This window comes from Panthera pardus, unplaced genomic scaffold (genome assembly GCF_024362965.1).
Source record: "Panthera pardus isolate Hobbes unplaced genomic scaffold, ASM2436296v1 HiC_scaffold_10, whole genome shotgun sequence".
NCBI lineage: Eukaryota > Metazoa > Chordata > Mammalia > Carnivora > Felidae > Panthera > Panthera pardus.
The window spans coordinates 37,952,724-37,975,282 of record NW_026526655.1 but is presented as its reverse complement, the minus strand read 5'-3'; the positions used below and the strand labels follow the sequence as shown (position 1 = coordinate 37,975,282).

The 22,559-nt window shown below is 37.2% G+C and overlaps 1 protein-coding gene across 4 annotated transcripts in view; it reads right to left on the bottom strand.

The window, feature by feature from the left end:
• SF3B1 (splicing factor 3b subunit 1) overlaps positions 1-22,559 on the bottom strand; it is a 57,960-nt gene that overhangs the window by 16,708 nt on the left and 18,693 nt on the right. For 2 of the 4 annotated variants that reach the window (XM_019428349.2, XM_019428347.2), the window contains exons 2-7: positions 21,098-21,275; positions 9,188-9,354; positions 7,426-7,530; positions 6,933-7,047; positions 5,014-5,093; positions 3,486-3,656 (exon numbers count right to left, since the gene is read on the bottom strand). In XM_019428349.2, coding sequence (XP_019283894.1) covers positions 3,486-3,656; positions 5,014-5,093; positions 6,933-7,047; positions 7,426-7,530; positions 9,188-9,354; positions 21,098-21,125 — 666 coding nt within the window. In that variant the 5' untranslated portion in view covers positions 21,126-21,275. Of the gene's footprint in view, positions 1-3,485; positions 3,657-5,013; positions 5,094-5,400; positions 6,720-6,932; positions 7,048-7,425; positions 7,531-9,187; positions 9,355-21,097; positions 21,276-22,559 lie in introns of those variants that run through there. The other 2 variants (XM_019428350.2, XM_019428348.2) reach the window with 2 other exon arrangements.

Here is a 22,559-nt window from a genome sequence, read left to right as displayed (position 1 = left end):
TGATATCATCGCTACTTCCCAAACTAGGCTTAGAGACATATATCTAGAAGTTCTCACACTACGGAAACACTATTTTCGTGTTTGTGTTCAATTTTGTGTGTATTTTTAGTTAACATAAGTATGTTTTGGATCACCTGGGTCATAAGTAGATACTGCCACATAATTTTAATCCTTGAGATTTAAAATCACATTTGTAGTATAATTCTAACTGAAGTTGACAAGATTATTAGTGAAAAAAGATTAGAAGTGAAGTAACCAAAGGTTCCACTATAGTTTGAACAGAGACAAGTGGTGGGTGATTCAGGGCATCAGACAGCCCATGATAACAAAACAACCTGCACAGTGGAGACAATACAGTATCAAACTATCAGGTGGTTCAGTGTAAGCCACACAAAATTTAAGACTCAAGTATTCCATATAGGTTTTGTAATATACCTTTATGTATTTATTTTAAAGCTGGATGCTCTCTATCCAACACAAGAATTCTATCCAGCTTTACACCTGCAAATTTACATGAATACCATAATTAAGACTCAACATTTTTTTTCTTTTAAAAAGATTTTATGTATCACTCAGGGTTGAGAAATTTTCAATTAGGTGAATGAAGCACATGAATTGTTCAAAATCTCATCTTGGCAACTGCTCCTCCTGCTGAATCAGGGAAGAAATAAATTTTTTTTTTATTCAAAAAAAAAATTTTTTTTTTAACATTTATTTTGGAGACAGAGAGACAGAGCATGAATGGGGGAGGGTCAGAGAAAGAGGGAGACACAGAATCCGAAACAGCTCTGAGCTGTCAGCACAGAGCCTGACGCGGGGCTCGAACTCACGGACCATGAGATCATGACCTGAGCCGAAGTCGGCCACTTAACCGACTGAGCCACCCAGGCGCCCCAATTTTTTAAGTATTTATTCATTTATTTTGAGAGAGAGAAAGCATGTACACACGCACAAGCAGGCTAGGAGAGGGAAAAAGAGAATCCCAAGCAGGCTCCGTGCTGTCAGTGCAGAACCAGACATGGGGCTCAATCTCATTAACCAAGAAATCGGGACCTGAGCTGAAATCAAGAGTTTGATACTTAACGGACTGAGCCACCCAGGCACCCTGGAAATAAATTCATTCTATTATCCATTACAATTCCCACAGTTTTGGGGTGCCTGGGTGGCTCAGTTGCTTAGGTGTCCAACTCTCGATTTCAGCTAAGATCACAATTCCAAGGTTGTGGAATCAAGTCTTAACGTCAGGCTCTGCACTGAGCATGAAGTATGCTTAAGATTCTTTCTCTCTCCCCTTCTGCCCCTCTCCCATACTCATGCTCTCTGAAATTAAAAAAAAAAAAAAAAAAATTAAATGCCTATTAAACATCCAAATAAAAGTGTTAGGTCCAAAGAACAGAGGACATGAATGGGATAGATTTGTAAATCTGGGAGTAGTCTCACGGAGATGGTACAGGAAGATAGGAATGAGAGGAAGGAGTGCTTTTAGATGGAAAAGAGGTCCAAGGACTGAGCACTAGAACACCCCCAAAATTAAAGGAAGCCGAGGAAGATCTCACCAACAAGACAGGAGTCAGTTAGGAGAATATTAGAAGAATCAAGAGAAACTCAAGTTCAGAATCTAAGAAAAGGAATCAAGTGATAGCAAATGTCACTGATATGTGATAAATGAAATGATATGATATGTATAGGATATGAGGATTGAGACTTGATCTATGAATTTACCAAAAGGAGGTCAAATGACCTTGACAAGAGATGTTTTGGTGGAGTGGTACAAGCAAAAGACCAGATAAGCAGAATGCAAGTATAGACAACTCATTCAAAGCATTTTGCAGTGAAAAGTCAGAAATGGCTAGAAGGGGATGTGAAGATCAAGGAATGGTTTCCTGTAGTTGTCTGGTTTCAAAAGGAAAACAGGTAAAATGTGTTTGCTGATAATAATCCAGAGAAAAAACTGATGTTACACAAAAGTCTCTGAGTAGTAAGAAGAGATGGGAAATAGTACATAAGCAGAAGTTGTTCAACTTGCATCAACACCTCATTACACAAAGAAAAAATAGATGAAACCAAAAACAGGCATACTGGTAGATTTCATAGTGGGAACATGTTTAAGTTTTTCAATTATTTCTACTTTAAAAAGGAAAAATAGGAATTAATATCATCATATAAAAAGCTGTTAAGAAGACATTAGAAGATTGATATAACAAAGAAGTTCTCTGGGAGTGAGAGAGACAGAGAATTACTGCTTAATATAGTTTGCTCAAGGTGATGAAAAAATTTTGAAAATAGCGGTGACAGCTGTACAACATTGAGTGTAATTAATGCCACTAAATTGTACATTTAAACATGGTTAAAATGACAAATTTTACATTATTAATGTTTTATCACAAGTTTTAAACATTTTAAAACAGGGGTGCTTGGGTTGCTGAGTCTGTTGAATGTCCAACTTCGGCTCAGGTCATAATTTCACCGTTCATGAGTTCAAGCCCCACATGGGCTCACTGCTGTCAGCACAGAGCCTGCTTTGGATCCTCTGTCCCCCCCCCCCCCCCGCCCCTCCCCCACTTGTGCTGTCTCTCAAAAATAATTAATTAACATTAAAAAAATTTTTGAGGGGTGCCTACGTGGCTCAAAATTGGTTGAATATCTGACTTCAGCTCAGGTCATGATCTCATGGCTCGTGAGTGTGAGCCCTGTGTCAGGCTCTGTGCCGACAGCTAGAGCCTGGAGCCTGTTTCCGATTCTGTGTCTCCCTCTCTCTCTGCCCCTCCCCTAATTCATGCTCTGCCTCTCTCCTTCAAAAATAAATGAACGCTCAAGAAAAGTTTATTTTTATTCTTTAGAATAAAAACAACCCCCAAAACGGTTCTCTAGGAAAATAAACTGACCAAGGAAATGCAGTAGCACTGCCCATGTGACACCTGTGGTCAGATGCTTAAATTATCCATCTAGAAAATAAGGAAGATCATTGTATTATACTTAACCTCCACAATGTGACGTACTGAAATATCTATTTTAATATTCCAAAAGGGACATTCCTTTATTCCAGGTTATGGACTTTACTGTGTCTTCCCCCCAAAACTTACGTTGAAGCCCTAACCACCTATGTGTATTTAAAGATTGGGTCTTTAGTGAGATAATTAGGTTAAATAAGGTCATAAGGTTAGGGCCCTAACCTGATAGTACCAATGTCATTAGAACAGACACCAGAGGTCCCTTGCTCCCTCCACGTGCACACAGAGAAAAGGCCATGTGAGGACACAGCAAGAAGGCAACCATCTGCAAGCCAAAAAGAGAACGCTCACCAGACATCAACCCTGCTGGCACCCTGAGGTTGACTTTAAGCCTCCAGAACTGTGAGAAAACAAACGACTACTGTTTAAGCCACCATTCTGTTACCTTGTTAGGTCACCAAGAGTAGACTAATACAGTACATGAGAGGGATAAACTAAAAATAATAACAATCATAAAAAACAAAAATAAATTACCTCTGCTTGATCCCAACTTGATAGTTTTTTAGGAGTGGCACCAGGAGTCTGATCAGCTGTTTGATCCCAACGCCGTTTTCGTTTTGAGGGAGGCTGGGACGCTGCTGCTCCATTGACAACTTTTAATTCTCCAGCTTTAGCTTTTTCTGCTAGTTGTTGCCTAATTTCTCTCTAAAAATATTTGAATAAGCACTAAGTATCTTTAAAATATTTTCAACATATTCCCATATAATCAGCACGGTCATTTCCATTTAATGTCATTTTCTTCATTCTCTGTTCTATGCTGCTACTGGTAGTCCCATTCTTTATTTCTTTTTATTTTCTGTATTTCTAGTCTTTATACAATGCCCTTCTGCACAACAGATAAGTACAGAATTTACAACACAGAGCATCTTACTTTAAATACAGTTAAATGAAGTAAAATCTTCAATGGTGGAGAATCAAAATGCTTTAAAAAATTTTTATGTTTATTTGAAGGAGAGCGAGCAAGAGAGCAGCAGAGGGGCAGTGAGAATCTGAAGCAGGATCTGCACCATTGATGCAGAGCCTGACACAGGGCTCAAATTCATGAACTGTGAGATCACGACCTGAGGTGAAACCAAGAGTTGGATGCTTAACTGAGTTACCCAAGTGCCCCCAAAATGCTTTCATTGAAAAATAGAGTCTTATTTTTTATTTAAAACTCTGATGAATAGCAATTAACATCATGTAATAAGATAGAAAAGTGGCAAAAAGTGGAAACTTAAACATTTTCACTACATAGAGGTGCCTGGGTGGTTCAGTTAAGCGTGTGACTCTTGATTTCGGCTCAGGTCATGATCTCATGGTTTGTGAGTTCAAGCCCTGTGTTGGACTTTGTGTTTGTATCATGGAGCCTACTTGGGATTCTCTCTCTGCCCCTCCTCTGCTCACACTCATGCTCTCTAGCATTAAAAAAACTATAACTATGTAAATCATTATATACAATGTAATCATAATAAATCCATTTAATTTATCCTATGATTTTAAAGCAAAGTTTAAACCCACTTAATCCATATAACAAATTATATAATTGTAATTAAGTTATAAAGGTTCACTATTAAAACAAATGAAGCAATCACCATAGGCCATTAGGAACCCTTCAGACTTCTCCACCCATATCCAAACGGAATCTTATGGATGAATTGAAAAGGTTTTTCAAGGAATGCTTTAACTATCTGACTTTGCCTTTACACATCTATTTTGGACACACACCACCAATCCTCCCTACAAATATATCCACCAGGTCTGTGTATGTGTATATATACATACATGTGTACACATATATATATACAGCCAAAAGGCCAAGGGCTAGAAAAGGACATAGAAATATGAAAGTTTAATTTGGGAGGAGGCAGAATTTTGGGTAAGGTTTCCTTCTCAACTTAATTTTTATTAATACTATTAAGATATTACTCGTGTAGCAAATAAAAAAGAAACACAAAAGTATCAATTTGAACTTTCTTTACATTATGTCACAACCACTAAAATAAAAATCCGGTTCACATACCTCTTCTTTGGTTAAATGCTGTTCTCGCATTACATCCATGTAAGTCCTAGCATTCATTTTAGGATCAGGGGTCTTCCCTCCTGCAGAAAAGAACAGCAACAGGACAAGAGTACAATAAATAAAAGATAATTAGGTTCAACTGATTTATCTTCCCTGCTCTAATATTATGTTATTCCATAATCATTTAATTTATTTTTTGATGGAAAACTTTAATAATTATACATCTTACTTTTTATTGAGTTTGCTGATCAATTTAACCTGTTTGAACACAAACATATCTACAGCAGTTTAAAACAAATATTTTAATGCATATAAAAACAAAATGACAGCACAGTTTAGAGTCTTCAGTAGTGATGGGTTCCTGGGTTGCTAATCCGGAATACGTACACTTTCGTGCCTTTGTCTCCATCAGCAGTTCTGACTTCAAGCAGCAGAATAGAAGCCTAGAAAATTATCTCTTTACCATTAGTAACACTTTGGAAAGATATTTATATTCAAAACATTACCTGTTGCAAGCTGTTAAAATCCTGACTACAAATAACTATAACTAGATAAGTTCTCCATACAATGTTCTAAAAGTTATAGTTTAGAAAATAGTTTAGACTTTTAAAAATACACCTATAATCTGATTCTGATCCCATGTTACTAAAAAGGGCTTCATTCTTTTTAAGTTTTGTTGACTCCAAAACATTTTTATTTTCTTAGAAAGTATAAATTACAACTGGAAACATATTACTTGAAATATATTACTTCTACCAGTTATGTTGCACACAGAAGAAAAGTGGTGTACAAAGAGATGTGTTAGTCTCTTGGTTAAAGTTTCAGTATTTGCTTTTCAAACTTCAAAATATCTTAAAGAAGCCCAAACAGTACATAATAAGATTCAGAGGCACACTGAGTTTTAGAAATGTGGTAATTTGCTATACAAGTAGTATAGCATCACAATTTAGGAAAAAATAATAAAATTCTAAGACATTTCCTATGCTGAAGATCATGCCCAATTGATAGTGTCATTCTTTCTGACACTAGCTCTGATAAGACTTCCTTTGGAATACTTTTTCACCATAATCTAGAGAGGATGTGTTGAACTGCACCCTTAAGAATGCAGACAGGACTGGCATATAGCAGTACTGCTGTAGGAAAGAAATTAAGGACAGTTAGTATGGGCCTGTGAATTCTGACATACATGTTTAAATCAATTACAATTATGCAAGTAAAAAAAGAATATCCCTACTAATTCATGCAGGCTGAAAGTCTAATTTGTAAACCTGCAGCAGAATCTAATTCTAAGAAACAGGCACCTAATTCTGCTTTTGAAACTCACTCACCTGAGGAAAGCTTCCATCAGGCTCACTATGCCCCTTGTGCTGACCTGCACACTAAAATTAGCAAAACAGACTCCAACTATTAAAAATACCAAAGTCGTTTTGTATATATACTTTTCTTTTAACTTTAAGTATGCTTAGAGCAAAGTAGGTGCATTTACTAAACTACATTTAGAGCAATACAGGGGGGAGCTCTAACGTGAGAAACAGTTTCTCAAAAGTAACAAGCCTAAAAATCTAGGATTTGGAATGAAAACTTTCAATAGTTTGAAAGTATTTTGAGCAGAAAAACACATTTGTTCAAAGTATAGAAAGCGTACCCAAAACAAAAGTAAAAGAAAAACCTTTAACCCTTTGCGTTTCTATGGCATTGGCTCATTATTTTCTTGTCCTTCTACCTGGAAAGAAAACTTGCATTATAAAGATGAAGAAAATGGCATCTGTGACTTCAACCAAATCTATACAAATCTATAATAAGGGGGATTTTAAAAAAGAAAAGCAAATTCATAAGCATGCCAAAAAAAATCAAAGGGCTAAAGACAACTTAAGACAAATAAATTCCTGAAAACTTATAGAAAAGTGGGAAAGAATTACCATCTGCAAAAGGATCAAGACGCTCTGGGGATATTATCATGGTCCGCCTGTGCTTTTTGTATTCATCTTCCCGGTCAGCAATCTTTGGAGGTCGGTGCTCAGCAAATGGATCATACTGAAAAGAGGTATGTCTCATTTAATACCCACTTTATTAAATACCAAAAAGAGTATCCTAAACAAAACCCAGAATGTTATATATAAAACATGTAAAAATGTTAAATAAATGCCTACTAATAAAAGAAATATATTTTACGGATGTTAACGTGAAAAAATGACATATGGAAATGAGACAATAAACAAGTCCACATCTGCATAGTTCTTCCATGAAATGATTACCTTCATAAAACAAGCTAGGTACTATTTCTAATCAAGACATTCTAATAACTTGTTTCTAAAATACGTGGGCTTCCATGGGAATTGAGACATTGTTTTCCTTATGAATAAACTCTGATTTTAATTTTAAATAGAGGAAGAAGAAAAAGAAAAGAATCACCTGTTCTGTTGATTGTGGTATATCATTAAGCAATGCCACAGGGGCATGATATCCTGGCTTCTTCTGACCAAGCAAACTTGTAGATGATGAGTAGTCATCGTCATCCTGCAATGAAATGCCCCCCGGAAAACCACAAAAATGTCAGAACTTAAAAATGAGAAAGAACATGCAAATTCAACATGGCATCAAAACACTTACTGACAGGGGCACCTGGGTGGCTCAATCAGTTGAGTGTCTGAATCTTGGTTTCGGCTTGGGTCACGGTCTCATGGTTAATGGCTTCAAGCCCTACATCTGGCTATGCACTGAAGGTGAGGAGCCTGCTCGGGATTCTCCCTCTCTCTCTGCCCCTCCCCCTCTCCTTGCAAGCGTGAGCAGTCACTTTCTCTCAATGTTAAAAAACAAAACAACCCAACTTACTGATAAAGTGATGTCTAAACCTTTGTTCATAAAACTTGTAAATACTTAGGTCTTCTTTCAACTCTTAAACCTATTTTAAAGAAATTTTTTACTCTTTTAAAAATATTAAACCAGGAATGCTTTCTGTGGAAGTTAACTGAAATAAAGCAGGTATGGAATTGAAAAACCTGAGCATTTTATTTTCTCACAAAAAGCATAATGAAATTTGTTTTTCAAATTTGGAAACTGCAAACAGCTTATTTAAAACTCTCCAGTTTCCTTGATTTTTAATGATTTTACTTTTAAGTAATCGCTACACCCAACGTGGGGCTCAAACTTACCACCCCAAGATCAAGAGCTGCATGTTCTACTTGAGCCAGCTAGGAGCCCCTCCTTGTTTTTTTCCCACTCATTTTTTTTTAAACATGATTTAACACAAATAAAATGTAATTAATTTTAAATGTATTTGTTTCCTTAGTAGTATGTTTAAACAGACCAAAGTGATATTCTTACTTTACTACTGTAAGAAGTGCAACAGTGCATTAACTCCCAAGATCTTAACACCTCATTTATTTTAGTCAAAAATGAAATCACAATTTCCTCAGCTTCTGGGAACATATAGCCATCACTGTGTTTTATCATGAAGGTCTAATAATGCTAACAGAAGCCTGACTAGTCTCTGGAAATTGTACCTTTGGAACTTTTATTAAATTTTTCTTAAAAGAAAAAAGTGCCAACTAAAAATGTGGCTTGAATTTCATAAAAACAAGTTTGATAATCTATAACATAAAATGTTTGCTACTGAATCACACAAAAATGACTATTTCACCAAATATGGATGTTTGGCATGGCCTGACAAAATAAGCTCTGTGGAATATATAAAAACATTTTGAAGGTCATATTTCAAAATGAGAAGTGGGTAGTCATCCTCCAGAGTAAATGAGAAAGTCCATTAGCATCATTCCATTCATATTAAGACACCAAAGGGAAAAAACACACAGCATCAAGCATAAGTCTGAAGTCAAAAGTGGCAAGGACAGATGGCTATCTACAAGAAAGTTGACTCACACTGGCTACTCTAGAGCTCAATAGGTCACAATAGGGATTTATTTTACAATGGTTAATGATTTGCAGGTCCTTTACTAGATAAACTAGTTTTAACATAAAGATTGAGAACTGATCACTTCTAGAAGTTTCTGGATCTTACAGAGGAAGGACACCTAATAGTTTTATCCTTCAAAAGAAAGATTTCCCAATGCCCCAAATCTTCCCAGATTAAATGAGAGGATTAAAATAGAAAATCCCTTTATATTTCTTGCTCTTTGTTAAAAAATACTTGACTCTTGTACACTTGGTAACTCACATCTTCAAGTTCAGTTGCAGCAATTGATGTCACATATCCAGCAAAGCGGCTGTCACTTCCACCATAAATTTCCTGGTCATAATAACCTGTAGAATCAAGGCCCACTCCTTGAGCTTCATCAAGAGCTGCCTTCTTGCCTTGAATTTCTCGAATCTGTGCTTCAATATCTGTAAGAAATTAAGATTTTCTTAATTTTCCAAACAGACCCAACACAATGCAGTTCTCTAGTAGAAATTATCAAAGTAGTCTTCTAAATACATAAACTTTAAAATAATTATAATACATAACGAGTTAGAACTAACAGACAATACTCGTATACAGAAGATATGCTTACCATTTCATCAACCACAAACCACTCTTACCTTAAGAATGGGTTACCAAAGTATAAGTTATTGTTGAATTCCAAACCTTTTCCCAAATGAAAAAATAATACTGTCAATGTTGTTTAGGGACTAAGAACAATATTCAAGATAATTTAAACTCAACAATACCAGAAATGCAAACACAACAGTACTATGGAGTGTGGGTCTCAAACTACATAGAATGTGCAACAAATGGTCTCTAGATTTTGTCAAAATGCAGTAGGCCTGGATCAGACCCAAGTTTCTGCATTCCTAACAAGCTCCCAGGTGATGTCCTAAACATCTAGGATTACACTCTTAGGAGTAAAATAATAAAGGATAAAGTCTAAATTCTTTAGCCTAGAATTCAGAGCCCTACACAGTTTGCCTGCAACTACCATGACATTAGTTTCATGATTAAGAGTCTGAGCTCTGGAACCAAAATGCCTTCAAATAAAGGCTTTCTCTACTAATTAAGGTTATTTCACCTCTGTGTCTCAGTTTCCTACAACTTGAAGTTTTTTTTAAGGATTAAATGAGATAATGAACATGAAGCACTTAAGCACTCCACCAATGAATTAACTCTTGCCACATCTCACCCTCCAGGCACTGTGTTCTTTCTATCCATTGGTCTGACATTTAGAAGATGGACATTTGATGAATGAAGTTCTCAACAGATTCCCAAACTTCCCTATTTTTAATTTTGACATTTTTCAAGACTAAAAAAAAATTAAAACATACAATGAACATCTACACAGTGTTCACCTATTTTCATCAAGTGTTTACATATATATGAGATATAGCAAATATTATATATGTACATGACTTTTCTACACCATTTAAAGCCCCTACTATTTCAGCATGTATTTACAGGTCTAAGACATTCTCCCATATAATCAAAATAGTATTAACAGGCTCAAGAAATCATCATCCTAGTAATAACCTTTCTAGATGTTCTCTTCTTTGATCCATGATTCCATCAAGAACCTGGCAAGGCACTGAGTTGTAGTAGTCTCTTTTAAATAGACTAGCCTTCCAAACTTTTTTCTGGTCTTTCCTAATACCAGCTAACTTTAAATTCCAAACTAATGTTTTATTGTAATAATCTGAATACCTAGGTGTTTTAAGAAACAAAACTTTTTACAGCTACTGGTTTCTTTTGTGGCTTAACAAATAGATGTTTCAATTTTTGCAGGCTTATTACCTTCAATTGAATCAAAACCCTTTGACACCAGGCACTTTAAAAAAGCTCATTTACTAGTTTGCAAAGACCAAAAGAAAAAGATTCAAATGCCCAACTCCACACCCTCAGCAAAGGGAGAAAAACCTCCACTGTTCAAGAAGGGTATGGTTTAAAGCAGAAAATATAATAACATGATCTAGTCCAAAGTACAGCTGGGCCATATAACTGTGGGACCAAGTCTCAGAAACTCAAAATAATGGAACAGGGTTTACCACTGAACTTAGCAGCTCCAGTTTGTAACCACATCTCAAAATTCTTATGGTGTATCCACAGCACTATCATCTTATCATCTCCACAGTTGCTGCTTTTTCCTGCATCTCTCCCCTCAAAACCATTACAGCAGCCCAGGTGGCCAGAGGCCCCCACCATGAGTAATCACAAATAGAAACATTGTCATGTGAGCTGGGTGGCTTATTTTACTATTATTTTACTAATCTACTTCTGTTTCTATTTGAAGTAGTATATATTTTTTAGAAGTCTTAAATCCACATTTGCTCCCCTCACTCACACCTGAAACTTTTTATCCTGGAGCACAGAAGAAACCTCAGTGGTTAAAAAGACTGGCTAAAGGGTGACTAGAGATTAAGCCTTTTCTTTTTTCTTTCCAAAAATTTCCATTTCTTAAATGTTTGAGAAGAACATTAAAAATATATATATATATTTTTTAAAGCGCTAGATGCATGGATCACCTTTAAGTAAACAAGTTCTTTTCATGGACCACAAATGCTACTGCCATCAGGATCCAGACAGGACACACAATGGTGAATCAGGCCAGCCAAATAATCTGCAATCTCCCCTCTACAGCATCAGTGTAGTCTACTAACAACCTACATTAAAGTCACCTGGGGCACCTCTTACAAGGACTGACTCCCATGCCTCAGACCCATTAAGTTGGAACCACCAACTTCAGAGCCCAGGTTTCTTCATCAATATATATTTTGTGAATAAACCCAATTTTATACTTCCATTTTTCTTTAAAAGAAAAAAAGAGAGAGAGCGCCCACGTTTCTATATCAGTAACAAACACTCCAGAAAACTTGTACATGGCCCTCGACTTCCAGCTCCAGCCTACCTTTACTTTAAAATCTCCAATTTGGGACATGTTATACTTTTTTCTAGCTCATACACAACAAAAAAGCAATAAAGAGGTGTTGTTTCATAAAAACCACATCACAGCATACATATTGGGCAGCTTACCCTCCCCCCCTTCACACACCCACATTATACATTACGGTTTTATTTTCCTTTGAAAGGATTCTTCTGGAAGTTTACAGCAGCTAGTACAGTATTTGGATAATACATTTATTCAGGAACTATTTTCATCTATTCAATCTTACCTACTGATTTTATGTACTTAAGGATAAGCAACAGAGTTTTCTAATTACAAAAATACTCAAAATATTGAATTTGTGTTTGTATAAACTCTATGTATTTTATGACTGGATTCCTATTAAATAAAATGTGGTAACAAAATCACCTAGGGGCTAGGCAGCTCTCTGTAGTTAATTAATTCTGAAGGGAGTTCATTAATAAACTTCTACTAGTTGTACATGCAAACCAGGTACTATATCTGCTTGAAATTGCGGATAAAAATTCTATATACCTTGTAAGTTTTATTTATGCATTGTAAACTGCAGCACATTTACATAAGCATCACATCCACAAAATTAAGACAACAGATTCCCCAACATTCAGCAGTTATGCAAATAAATGACAGAATTAAATCTCAGTAGTTATTTAGTAAACTATGTGCCAAAATATGAAATAGAACACACTCAATATTTACAAGCAAACAAATGTATCATTTCACTTATAAACATTTATAAAATGTATAATCAAGTTATTATGAATATGATATTTTGTTTACAAAATAAATAAAATCTATGGCACAAATATGGCAAAATATTGAGAACTGGTAAATCTGAGCAATATTCATTATTTTTCCTGTACTTTTCTGTAATGTTACACTATTTCATAATTAAAAGGTAACTTTCAATCAGAAGTCATTAAAAATTTTTCCAAAATTTTATAAACATTTTGCACCTCTGGGAAAGACAAAATCGTCTCTTATTTTCAAAGTTGTTGCACACAAAATTATAGCTACTGGCATGCAGATATTCCTGTACTTTAATTGACTGAACGTAAGTAAATAGATCATTTCTGACAACAAATGCTAAGATTTGTTAGCAACAATGGAATAAAAAAAAAAAAAGAGGCAGCATACAAAAAAGAATAACCAGAGGGCCAAAATGTTAAATAAAAGACTTGAAGCAGAGAAAGGAGGAAATGTTTATGCTAATCTCTCCCTACTTCATTTATAACCAACATGAACAAATCCTCTATTCCTAATTCCTTTCCAATTCAGACTCCCTGTAGTTGAGACATTCAGATGTGAAGATAAAGAAAAATGGATATGGTCTGCTAGTCACTGGACAAGAGACTAGGAGCTCCTCATGGGCACACATACAATTGCCAAGAGCTGGCACTCTACTCCATCTGAACCCTTAAATATTCCAGTCTTCAAGATATGTTAATCAATATTTCTCATTATCAAGTAGTATTCCTATGTACTACAGCATTCAGGTTGCTTGCAGTCTAAAGATTACAAATAAGGCTGCTATAGAACATTCACATACAGGTTTTTATGTTAATATAGGATTTAATAGCACTTGGGTAAATACCTACTCTTATAGATAAATATCTAGTCTGCTAGGTCTTAAAACAGTATGTGTTTAAAAGAAACTTACAGAGGTGTCTGGGTGGTTCAGGTGGTTAAGCATCTGACTCTTGGTTTTGGCTCAGATCGTAATTTTACAGTTCATGAGCTCAAGCCTATGTCTCTGCGCTGACAGTGCAGCCTGCTTATGATTTCCCTCTCCCTCTCTCTGCCCCACCCTGGCTTGCGTGCTCGTGATCTCTCCCTCTCTCTCAAAAAATAAATAAAAGAAACTTACAAAGTCCTTTTAGTGGATTTACTTACACAAGTCTGAGCACAGAAGAGAACTGAACTATTCTGTATAACAGAGAAAGAATCATTTTGAGAGATGACATGGAGGAAATTAACAGAACAAGTAAAATGAAGAAAAGCTAATTCCAGTTTAATGGTGTTAAAAAAGGGGAGGTTATCAGGAGGCAGATATATCTAGTGTGGGTTCCTAAACTATCTGATTTTCCAGATTAAAGCTTCACTTCTGTTCCCCACCCAACCCTTCTCCTATTTCAGTAAAATCTATGAAGAGGTGAGAGGAGGGGGACCATATACAGTACAAATCTTCGTTACTGGTGCTGAAAACTTAAAAACAAAGCAGGAATTCCCCATCATGAGAGCATATTTGGAATCCTAAAACTGAAGTTATGGATTGTCCTTCAATCCATAGATGGCATAGTCTGATAGTGGTTTATAAAAACTAAAAAGTCTTATTAGACAAGAAAACAAAGTACTAGTTAAGCATTAGACTTGTACACCACAGTCTGTAAAGAGCCTCACTAAATGAGGAGCCCTGAGGGTAAATAGTTGAGAATGAGGTTTTTCTTAAGCTGATGTTCCCATTTTAAGATACAAATATCACAGGGACTCATGCAAAACTACTTCAGGTAGAAGGTAAACCTGTTAGAAAAATTGTGAGAGTACATTCATTGCCATTAGAATTATAGTGGGAGAGGCACCTGATTTTACAAATCCTTTGTAAGATTTCCTTGCCATGGCTAGTCTAACCTAACCCTGAAGTATGATTTCAGAACTGTGTTCATTCCTAAATCCAATAATTTTCTTGGCACCTCCCTTATTTGTGGGCCTCCCGACATCTTAAACTGCAGCAGCGAGGAGAGTCTTAGAGGCAGTCATGGGTGTTTTCACTGCCCTCTTTCCTTTTCCCTGCAGACTATGGGAAACTACAAAGTAAGGGCGCTGCAACAAATAAATTGCAAGGAAAAAGAAACATGGAGGAGGAACATAAAGATTTAAGACTAATCCCTGTATGGGATTCATCCGGAACTTAAACAAACTGTAAAAAAAAAAGTTTTATAAGGCAATAAATAAAACAAAAATATATTTTGTTATATTAATTTTAGGTGCAAAAATGGTATTTTTTTAAAAGTCTTTTACATTTTAAGGGTGCCTGGGTGGCTCAGTCAGGCGAGCATCAGACTTCTGATTTTGGCTCGGGTCATGATCTCACTGTTCATGGGATTGGGCCCCCTCCCCACAAGTCGGGCTGTATGCTGCCAGCACTCAGGCACACACGCTCATTTGCACACTCTCAAAAAAATAAATAAGCATTAAAAATAAAGTTGTTAAATTTTTTTTTTTTTAGTTTATTTTGAGAATGAGACAGCCTGTGTGAGTGGGGGAGGGGCGGAGAGCGGGAGAGAGAATCTCAGGTAGGCTCCAAGCTGTCAGTGCAAAGTGGGGGGGGGGGGGGGGGGGGCGGGGCTGGGCAGTGCTCAATCCCACAAACCAAACCGTGACATCCTGACCTGAACTGAAATCAAGAGTCAGGCGCTCAACCACCCAGGCGCCCCCAAAGTCCTTACATTTTAGAGAAACACACTGAAAAATGTATGGATAAAACAATTATGTCTGGGATTTGCCTCAAAATAATGGGAAGGGTGGTAGAGACCAGAATACAGGTTAAACAAAAGTGGACTCATGTTTATAACTGTTGAAGCTAGGTGATGGGTGCAACATGTGGATTTGTTTCATTGTTCTATTTCTGTATATGTTTGCAGTTTTCAATAAAAAGTTTAAAAATTTTAAGCGTGTTTTTCTGAAGTTTTTCTTTTTCCTCATTTTTGGTTCTTCTTTCTTCTAGCCCCTTGAAACCAAGGCTTGTGATCCCATGAAACAGAAAAATAAAAACTCTCTCTTCATTGAAATGGAATCCTTTGCTGGATGTAAACAGATTTTTTTTTTTTTTAGCTTTTCTATGTAATATGTTCAACCTTAAAAGTCCAACTCTTCTCCACCTTGTCATTTCTTTTCTTTTCTGGCTTTATTTATTTTGCTGATGATAATGTAAAATCTTAACAAATGTTAAGATATAAACATACATTTCAAAACTAAATTTGTTCCAATGATCTACAGAAAATAAATATCATTATTCAAGTGAAACTCCCCTCTTTTTGGAGGGGATTTCTGGATCTTAAGCAGGCTTTCAACTATCAACAAACAAATCCTTCCCTAAAAGACATATAAATTAACTGTGTATTAATGAATAAATTTGTGAGCCAGCTCACTTGGTATCAATTCATTTTTTTTTTAATTTTTTTTTTAACGTTTATTTATTTTTGAGACAGAAAGAGACAGAGCATGAACAGGGGAGGGGCAGAGACAGAGGGAGACACAGAATCTGAAACAGGCTCCAGGCTCTGAGCTGTCAGCACAGAGCCCGATGCGGGGCTCAAACTCACGAACCGTGAGATCATGACCTGAGCCGAAGTCGGCCGCTTAACGGACTGAACCACCCAGGTGCCCCTCAATTCATTTAAAATTGATTTCCACTTTGCATTTTCTTAAAAATCACATTACTGTTACAATAAAAAAAAAAAGTGATGTTAAAGTTGCAAACATTTTTGACATAAATACATCAAATGTTTTATCTGGGAGTTGACTTTGACTATTGTTCAAGGAGTAATGCAGAACTAGGGGTCTTTTTAAAGAGAGTCAACATCTAGCCCACTGTTTATAATCTAACCTAAGCCCTAATTATCTAGCCTACTGTTTATAATCTAAACTAAGACCTAAATATCAAACTCGGAGATAAACCACCACTGGTCACATCTGATACAACTGTTTAACTGCTCCCCACCAATTCTCTCTACTGGTTTCCCCTTCTATGCCTTTTTTCCATGCCCCAGATTATTGCTAAATCTGGCACGTAGCACTTTCTACTGCTTGCGGTGTCTTTTTTTTTTTTTAAATAGTTATTTATTTATCGGAAGGTGGGGGGTAGGGCATAGAGATAGGGAGAAAGAGTGAATCTGTGCTGTCAGTGGAGAGCCTGACATGGGACTTGATCTCACAAGCTGTGAGATCATGACCTAAGCAGAAATCAAGAGTTGGATGCTTAACCAACTAAGCCACACAGGTGCCCCAGATGTGTCTTTTTATTCCTCATTTTTAATTTGGATGATTTGCAATATTCTAGTCACTGTTCATTATGTTACAGACATACAGCCTTTGGATGTTACTGACACATTAGTCTGGTCCATAAATGTTACCTATTCTCCCAAAAAGCAGAAACAAGTAGTGAGCAAGGATTTATCACATGTGACACCTCTAAAAGAGATCCAGAAAACACCAAGTATATTCTGTATCACAGCTTTCAGTCTTTTCCTTAAACAAACCCCAAACAAGAAAACGCATTATAGTGACAAATTATTTTACTGAACACTAGAGACATCAATTCCTAAATGACTAATTCCTAATTAGCATTACTTATATCAATTCTTAAATGATTATACAGAAAAAAAATCTTTTTCAAAGTCTTTAAGCAATTTGTTTTCATTTTTATTTTTACTAGCAACATTCATACTGGAAGTCTACAAAACCAAAACTATTCTGAACACAGAAAAATAAAAATCTCAGTAAATGAAAAGTAAGATGACCATTCTGGACATTCTGAATACAAAAATTTAGGAGGGAAAAAACTCACCTCTGAGATGTCCCCCAAAAATCCACTTAAGGGACAGTGACAAAACAAGCCAATATGTGAGATTTTAGGATAATCTACTTTCCCCTTTCTGAGGGAACAGATTGTTTGCCAAAGTTAATATAGGAACTGCTGGGTAGCAACATTATGCACATTAATTAACTGTATACCCTTGACACAACATGCAGGAAGGTCCAAAAGATTTTATTGATTTGAACAAGTCCAGCTCTTTTTATAGAAAATGCAAGCCACCAGGATAAAAAACAATCAGGTTGCTTAAAAAGGATGTTAAGGGCTGACCCTAATAGAAATATTCAAAAGGAATACCACAGCAAGAAAAAAAAAAGTTACCAGTTTGGCTCAATGATGGGAACTAATAGCTGTGTGAAAAGAACCACACAGGAAAGAACCTACTTCAGCTCGAATACAGTACCACTGAGCCCGGGTGGCTCAGTCGGTTAAGCGTCCACCGATTGATTTCAGTTCAGGTAATGATTTTGTGGTTCATGAGTTCAAGCCCAATGCTGGGCTCTGCGCAAGCAGTACGGGAGCCTGCTTGAGAGTCTCTCTCTCTGTCCCTCCCCTGATCAAGCTATCTCTCAAAATAAACTTTATCTTTTTTTAACGTTTTATTTATTTTTGAGACAGGGAGAGACAGAGCATGAACAGGGGAGGGTCAGAGAGAGGGAGACACAGAATCTGAAACAGGCTCCAGGCTCTGAGCTGTCAGCACAGAGCCCGAGGCGGGGCTCGAACTCACGGACCTCGAGATCATGACCTGTGCCGAAGTCGGCCGCTTAACCGACTGAGCCACCCAGGCACCCCTCAAAATAAACTTTACAAAGAAAAAAGAATACAATTTTATTTAACTCACCAAATTCAAGTAAAAAAACTGATGCAGCCATTACTTTAAAAATAAATTACAGGGGCACCTGGGTGGCTCAGTCGGTTAAGAGTCCCACTTCGGTTCCAGTCATGATCTCACAGTTCATAGGTTCGAGCCCTGCGTTGGGCTCTTTGCTGACCACTCAGAGCCTGGAGCCTGCTTCAAATTCTGTGTCTCCATCTCTGCCCCTCCCCTGCTCACACTCTGCCTCTCTCAAAAATAAACATTAAAAATATCTTTTTTAATAAATAAATAAATTATAACTTACAATAAAATAAGGTTTTTACCAGCAACATTGAGGGATAAAAAGGTTAGAGTATCTATATAAAAAAGCAACATGATGATGGACAATTCTAAAACAAGTACTCTGCACATTTTTAAAAATTACCCCACTGAGGCTCAAAGTCAAGTTCTTCTATCAACTACTTCACTAGCCTAAGAATTGTTGCTCTTACTGTCATTCCTCACACTGCAACCAATGACTTTCTTGAAGTGCAGAAATAACTTGTTACCTGGGAGAAGGAGGAGGCACTACTGTAGTCACTGGAAAGCCACGTCAAACCTAGATCAGTGTTTAAAGCCTTCTTGAATTTGATGCTTACCTGACATTTTTTCCTTTCAGCCCAGAAAATTTCTAATATGTTACTAAGTCTTCCCACCTACCTCAGCCAAACAGATGCATCCAAACCTACTCAATCAAAGGTCAGTTTAAGTAACCCCTTTCTGTGAAACTTTTAATATTTCCAGCATAATCTCTCAATAAATGTTAATATTCAGTACCCATTAGGCACTAGATATGGGGATACGAAGGTACATTTCCTATACACAACAATCAAAGTAGAAGAAAAAAATCTTAACCCAATATTCTAATATTTATAAAGTGCTACAGTAGCACCAAAATGAAAACAAAAACAAAAGCCCCACCAAGAATTCTGCTCCAGATTATCAGAGATGACTTATCAAGGGAAAAGAGTTTGTCAAGGTAAATTCATAAGGGAGTAAGAAACTATGTAAATATTGTATTTCCAGTAAACATTTATCATCTTCAGTGTCATACAGTGATGGAAAATGTCTTGTACACAGTGCTCTCATGTTACCTGAACACTCCCATACTTTCTTTACAGCATCAGTTATTTCATATTCACAGCACAGTCCCATATAAAATGACAAAAATTTGGCCAATCAATTTCAATCTTCTGCAGATCAAAGCTTTTAACTGGGTTTCAAAAAATGCAGGAAAACTGATCAGAATTTTCATTTTCCTGTCTAAAAGTATCTTATGATAAGGATACCAAAAAACAAAGCCACAAAATGCCCCAAATGAACAACCTACTCCTGAAGGAACAAGAATAGCACCATCTTTACATTTTCTAATTATTTTGCAAAAAGTATGTCTGAGTTAGTTTAAAGAAAAAGTGCCTAAAAACACTTCTGAGTTAAAACAGTGTATAAATCCTAAATACCTACCATCAATAAGAGGAATATTTAAAGTCATTGCCAATTGATTAGCATGTTTTAGAAGTTGCAGAAAGCTGGACTTCGGTTCTGGTGGGTAACAACTATTTGATGTCATTCACGCTCTGGTCCCAACCAACCTTTCCAGATCCATGGACATTTTTCCCTCCTTGAACCCTCTTTCCCTGCCACAGTCCACTACTCAAACAAACTTTCATGTCTCCCTGCCTCCTTACAAGATGTCTCTCACACTCAAATGTCCTCCCCTAATTTAAAACGCACTTTTTTACACCAGGGACACGTCACCTCCTCTATGAAACAGTCCTAAGCATAAATTAATCACTCCATTACCCAGGATCCCAGAACATGTTGCTTGTATTTCTATTTAAGCATTCATTTGCCTCATAAAAGATGAAAACATACACACATCTGTTTCCCTACTAGACTGTAAAACTTTTGACGGCCTTAGTCTTGGTTACTCCACTATACTGAGCCAGGCACTTGGAAACGAGTGAAATAACCGATTCTCTTGGAAGCCTCGTGTTTGATAAACACTTCAGATTCCACGTTAGAAACCAAGGAATGCAGTCCCAAATTCCCACGCCTCATCTTTTCTGAAGTGACCCTATTACCTGCCATTTCTGGATATTCCCTAAAGGACTCCAGCCTATTCTCAACATTTTCCTAGCTTTATATTCTCCATCTTTCATAAAATGATCAACTACCTCGAAAGCTTTGGCCATTAATATAAATGTGCCTTTCCCGCTTCCACCAATAATCCAGTCTCCAAAGAAAAAGACCAATATACCACAAATATTCCCAAATCACTTCGTACAAAAAACCCAAAGTATCTTTGACGCCTGAAGACACACAAATTAGCCAAAGTTAAGAGTAATGGTTAGGTTAAATTCGATTTGGGGGCCGCCCAAAAAGCGGCTGCCGTATTTCAGTGCTCTCCAGACTCATTTGCACAAACGGCCAATAGTTCTGAGAGGCGAGGGAGACTTTTTGCTTTCACGCCCGTTTCCCCGATCCCTTGCCCTGGACTACTCCTTAGCGATCCGTTTAAATGCGGCCTTTTGGTCAGAAAACAGAAGCAACTCTGAAGGAGCAAGACCCAAACACGGAACAAAGCGCCTGCCGGCTGTGTTTAAGTAGGACGCCATTACGTGGGGCAGTGGCCTGCGCCGCTTGTGCGAAGAAGACGACCAAGGCCCCCAAGCGCGGGCTCGGCACCCTACAAAAGAAACCACACGACGAGACAAAGCCTAGGAAAACTGACTCTTGGCTGGCTAGGCAGCAGAGAAGACACATAACTAGGGAAAGACGGCTTACCTTCGTGAGTCTTGGCGATCTTCGCCATTTTGTCCACTCGAACACACAGACGGAACTGGCGCTCCCAAGAACTTCCGCTCGCCGCCGCTGCCACGGAGAAAAATAGCTGGGGGATATTCTCTGCGCATGCGCCAAGCGGGAGCGCGCTCCGTTGGGCGACACGTGACAGAGTAGCCACCTAGATGGAACAGAGAGATGCATTGTGGGGGTGGGGGAGGAGCTAATGTTGGGCCGGAGGCGGTTTTCGTGGTGACCGAGAAAATGGTCTGGCGGCCCATAATGTCTTTAAGGGAGTAAGTTTGCCCTGGAGGAAGGTGGATTACGCGAGAACAGTGTACAGTAAGAAACACTACGGATTTCATGGCTGGGAGAAACCTCAGACCTCCAATTTATTTTCTCCAAATAGACCGGAAGGTGTCTTGGTGCAAGACAAAAGCTTTCCTTAGCATCTGTCTCTCAGCTGTTGCAGTGGTTAGCTGTAGAAACAGTCCTATAAGCAGTCACATCCTACGTGCTGAAATTCAAGATTTTCCTTCAAAAAAATAAAATTACCATCTGGGTAGGAGTTTCATTTACAACATTGTATTTCCAAGCACTATTTACCTTACAAACAACCTAGTAAAGTAGACAAGTTGTTGCTAATCCCATTTAAGAAATAAGAGAAAAACTAGGGCGGGGATATATATAAATTGTGCAAGTCACACAGTTGCTAAATTACACAGCAAGAACTTTGCCACCCTAAGAGCCTTTTAACATTATAGGTTCTTAGAAAACCACTGATCATCAGCATTAACACTGATGAAATGCCTCTCTTAATCCTAAATGTCATTCTGAAATCAGGAACTTTTAAAAGATCAGAATATGGCTTTTTCTTTTTCTTTTTTTGACAGCTCATAAAGGTTCTATTGTTGGTATTATATTGGTTTTTCACTCTTTGTGTAAAGGGTGATTATCTTAATTTAAATCCAAGTTAGTTAACATATAGTATAATAGTAATTTCAGGAACAGAATTTAGTAATTCATCACATATAACAAGTGTCATCCCAACAAGTGTCCTCCTTAATGCCCCTCATCCCTTTAGCCCATCCCCTCACCCAACACCCTGCCAGCAACCCTCAGTTTGTTCTCTGTATTTAAGAGTCTCTTACAGTTTGTTGACCTCTCTCTTTTTATATTATTTTTGATTCCCTTATGTTCTTCTGTTTTGTATCTTAAATTTCACATATGTGAAATGAAATGATGTATTTGTCTTTCTCTGACTTATTTCGCTTAGCATAATACACTCTAGTTCCATCCACATTGTTGCAAATGGCAAGACTTCTTTTTGATTGCCGAGTAATATTCCATTGTGTGTGTGTGTGTGTGTGTGTGTGTGTGTGTGTCCCATATCTTCTTTATTCATTCATCAGTCAATGGCTATTTGGACTTTTCCCATACTTTGGCTATTGTCGGTAGTGCTGCT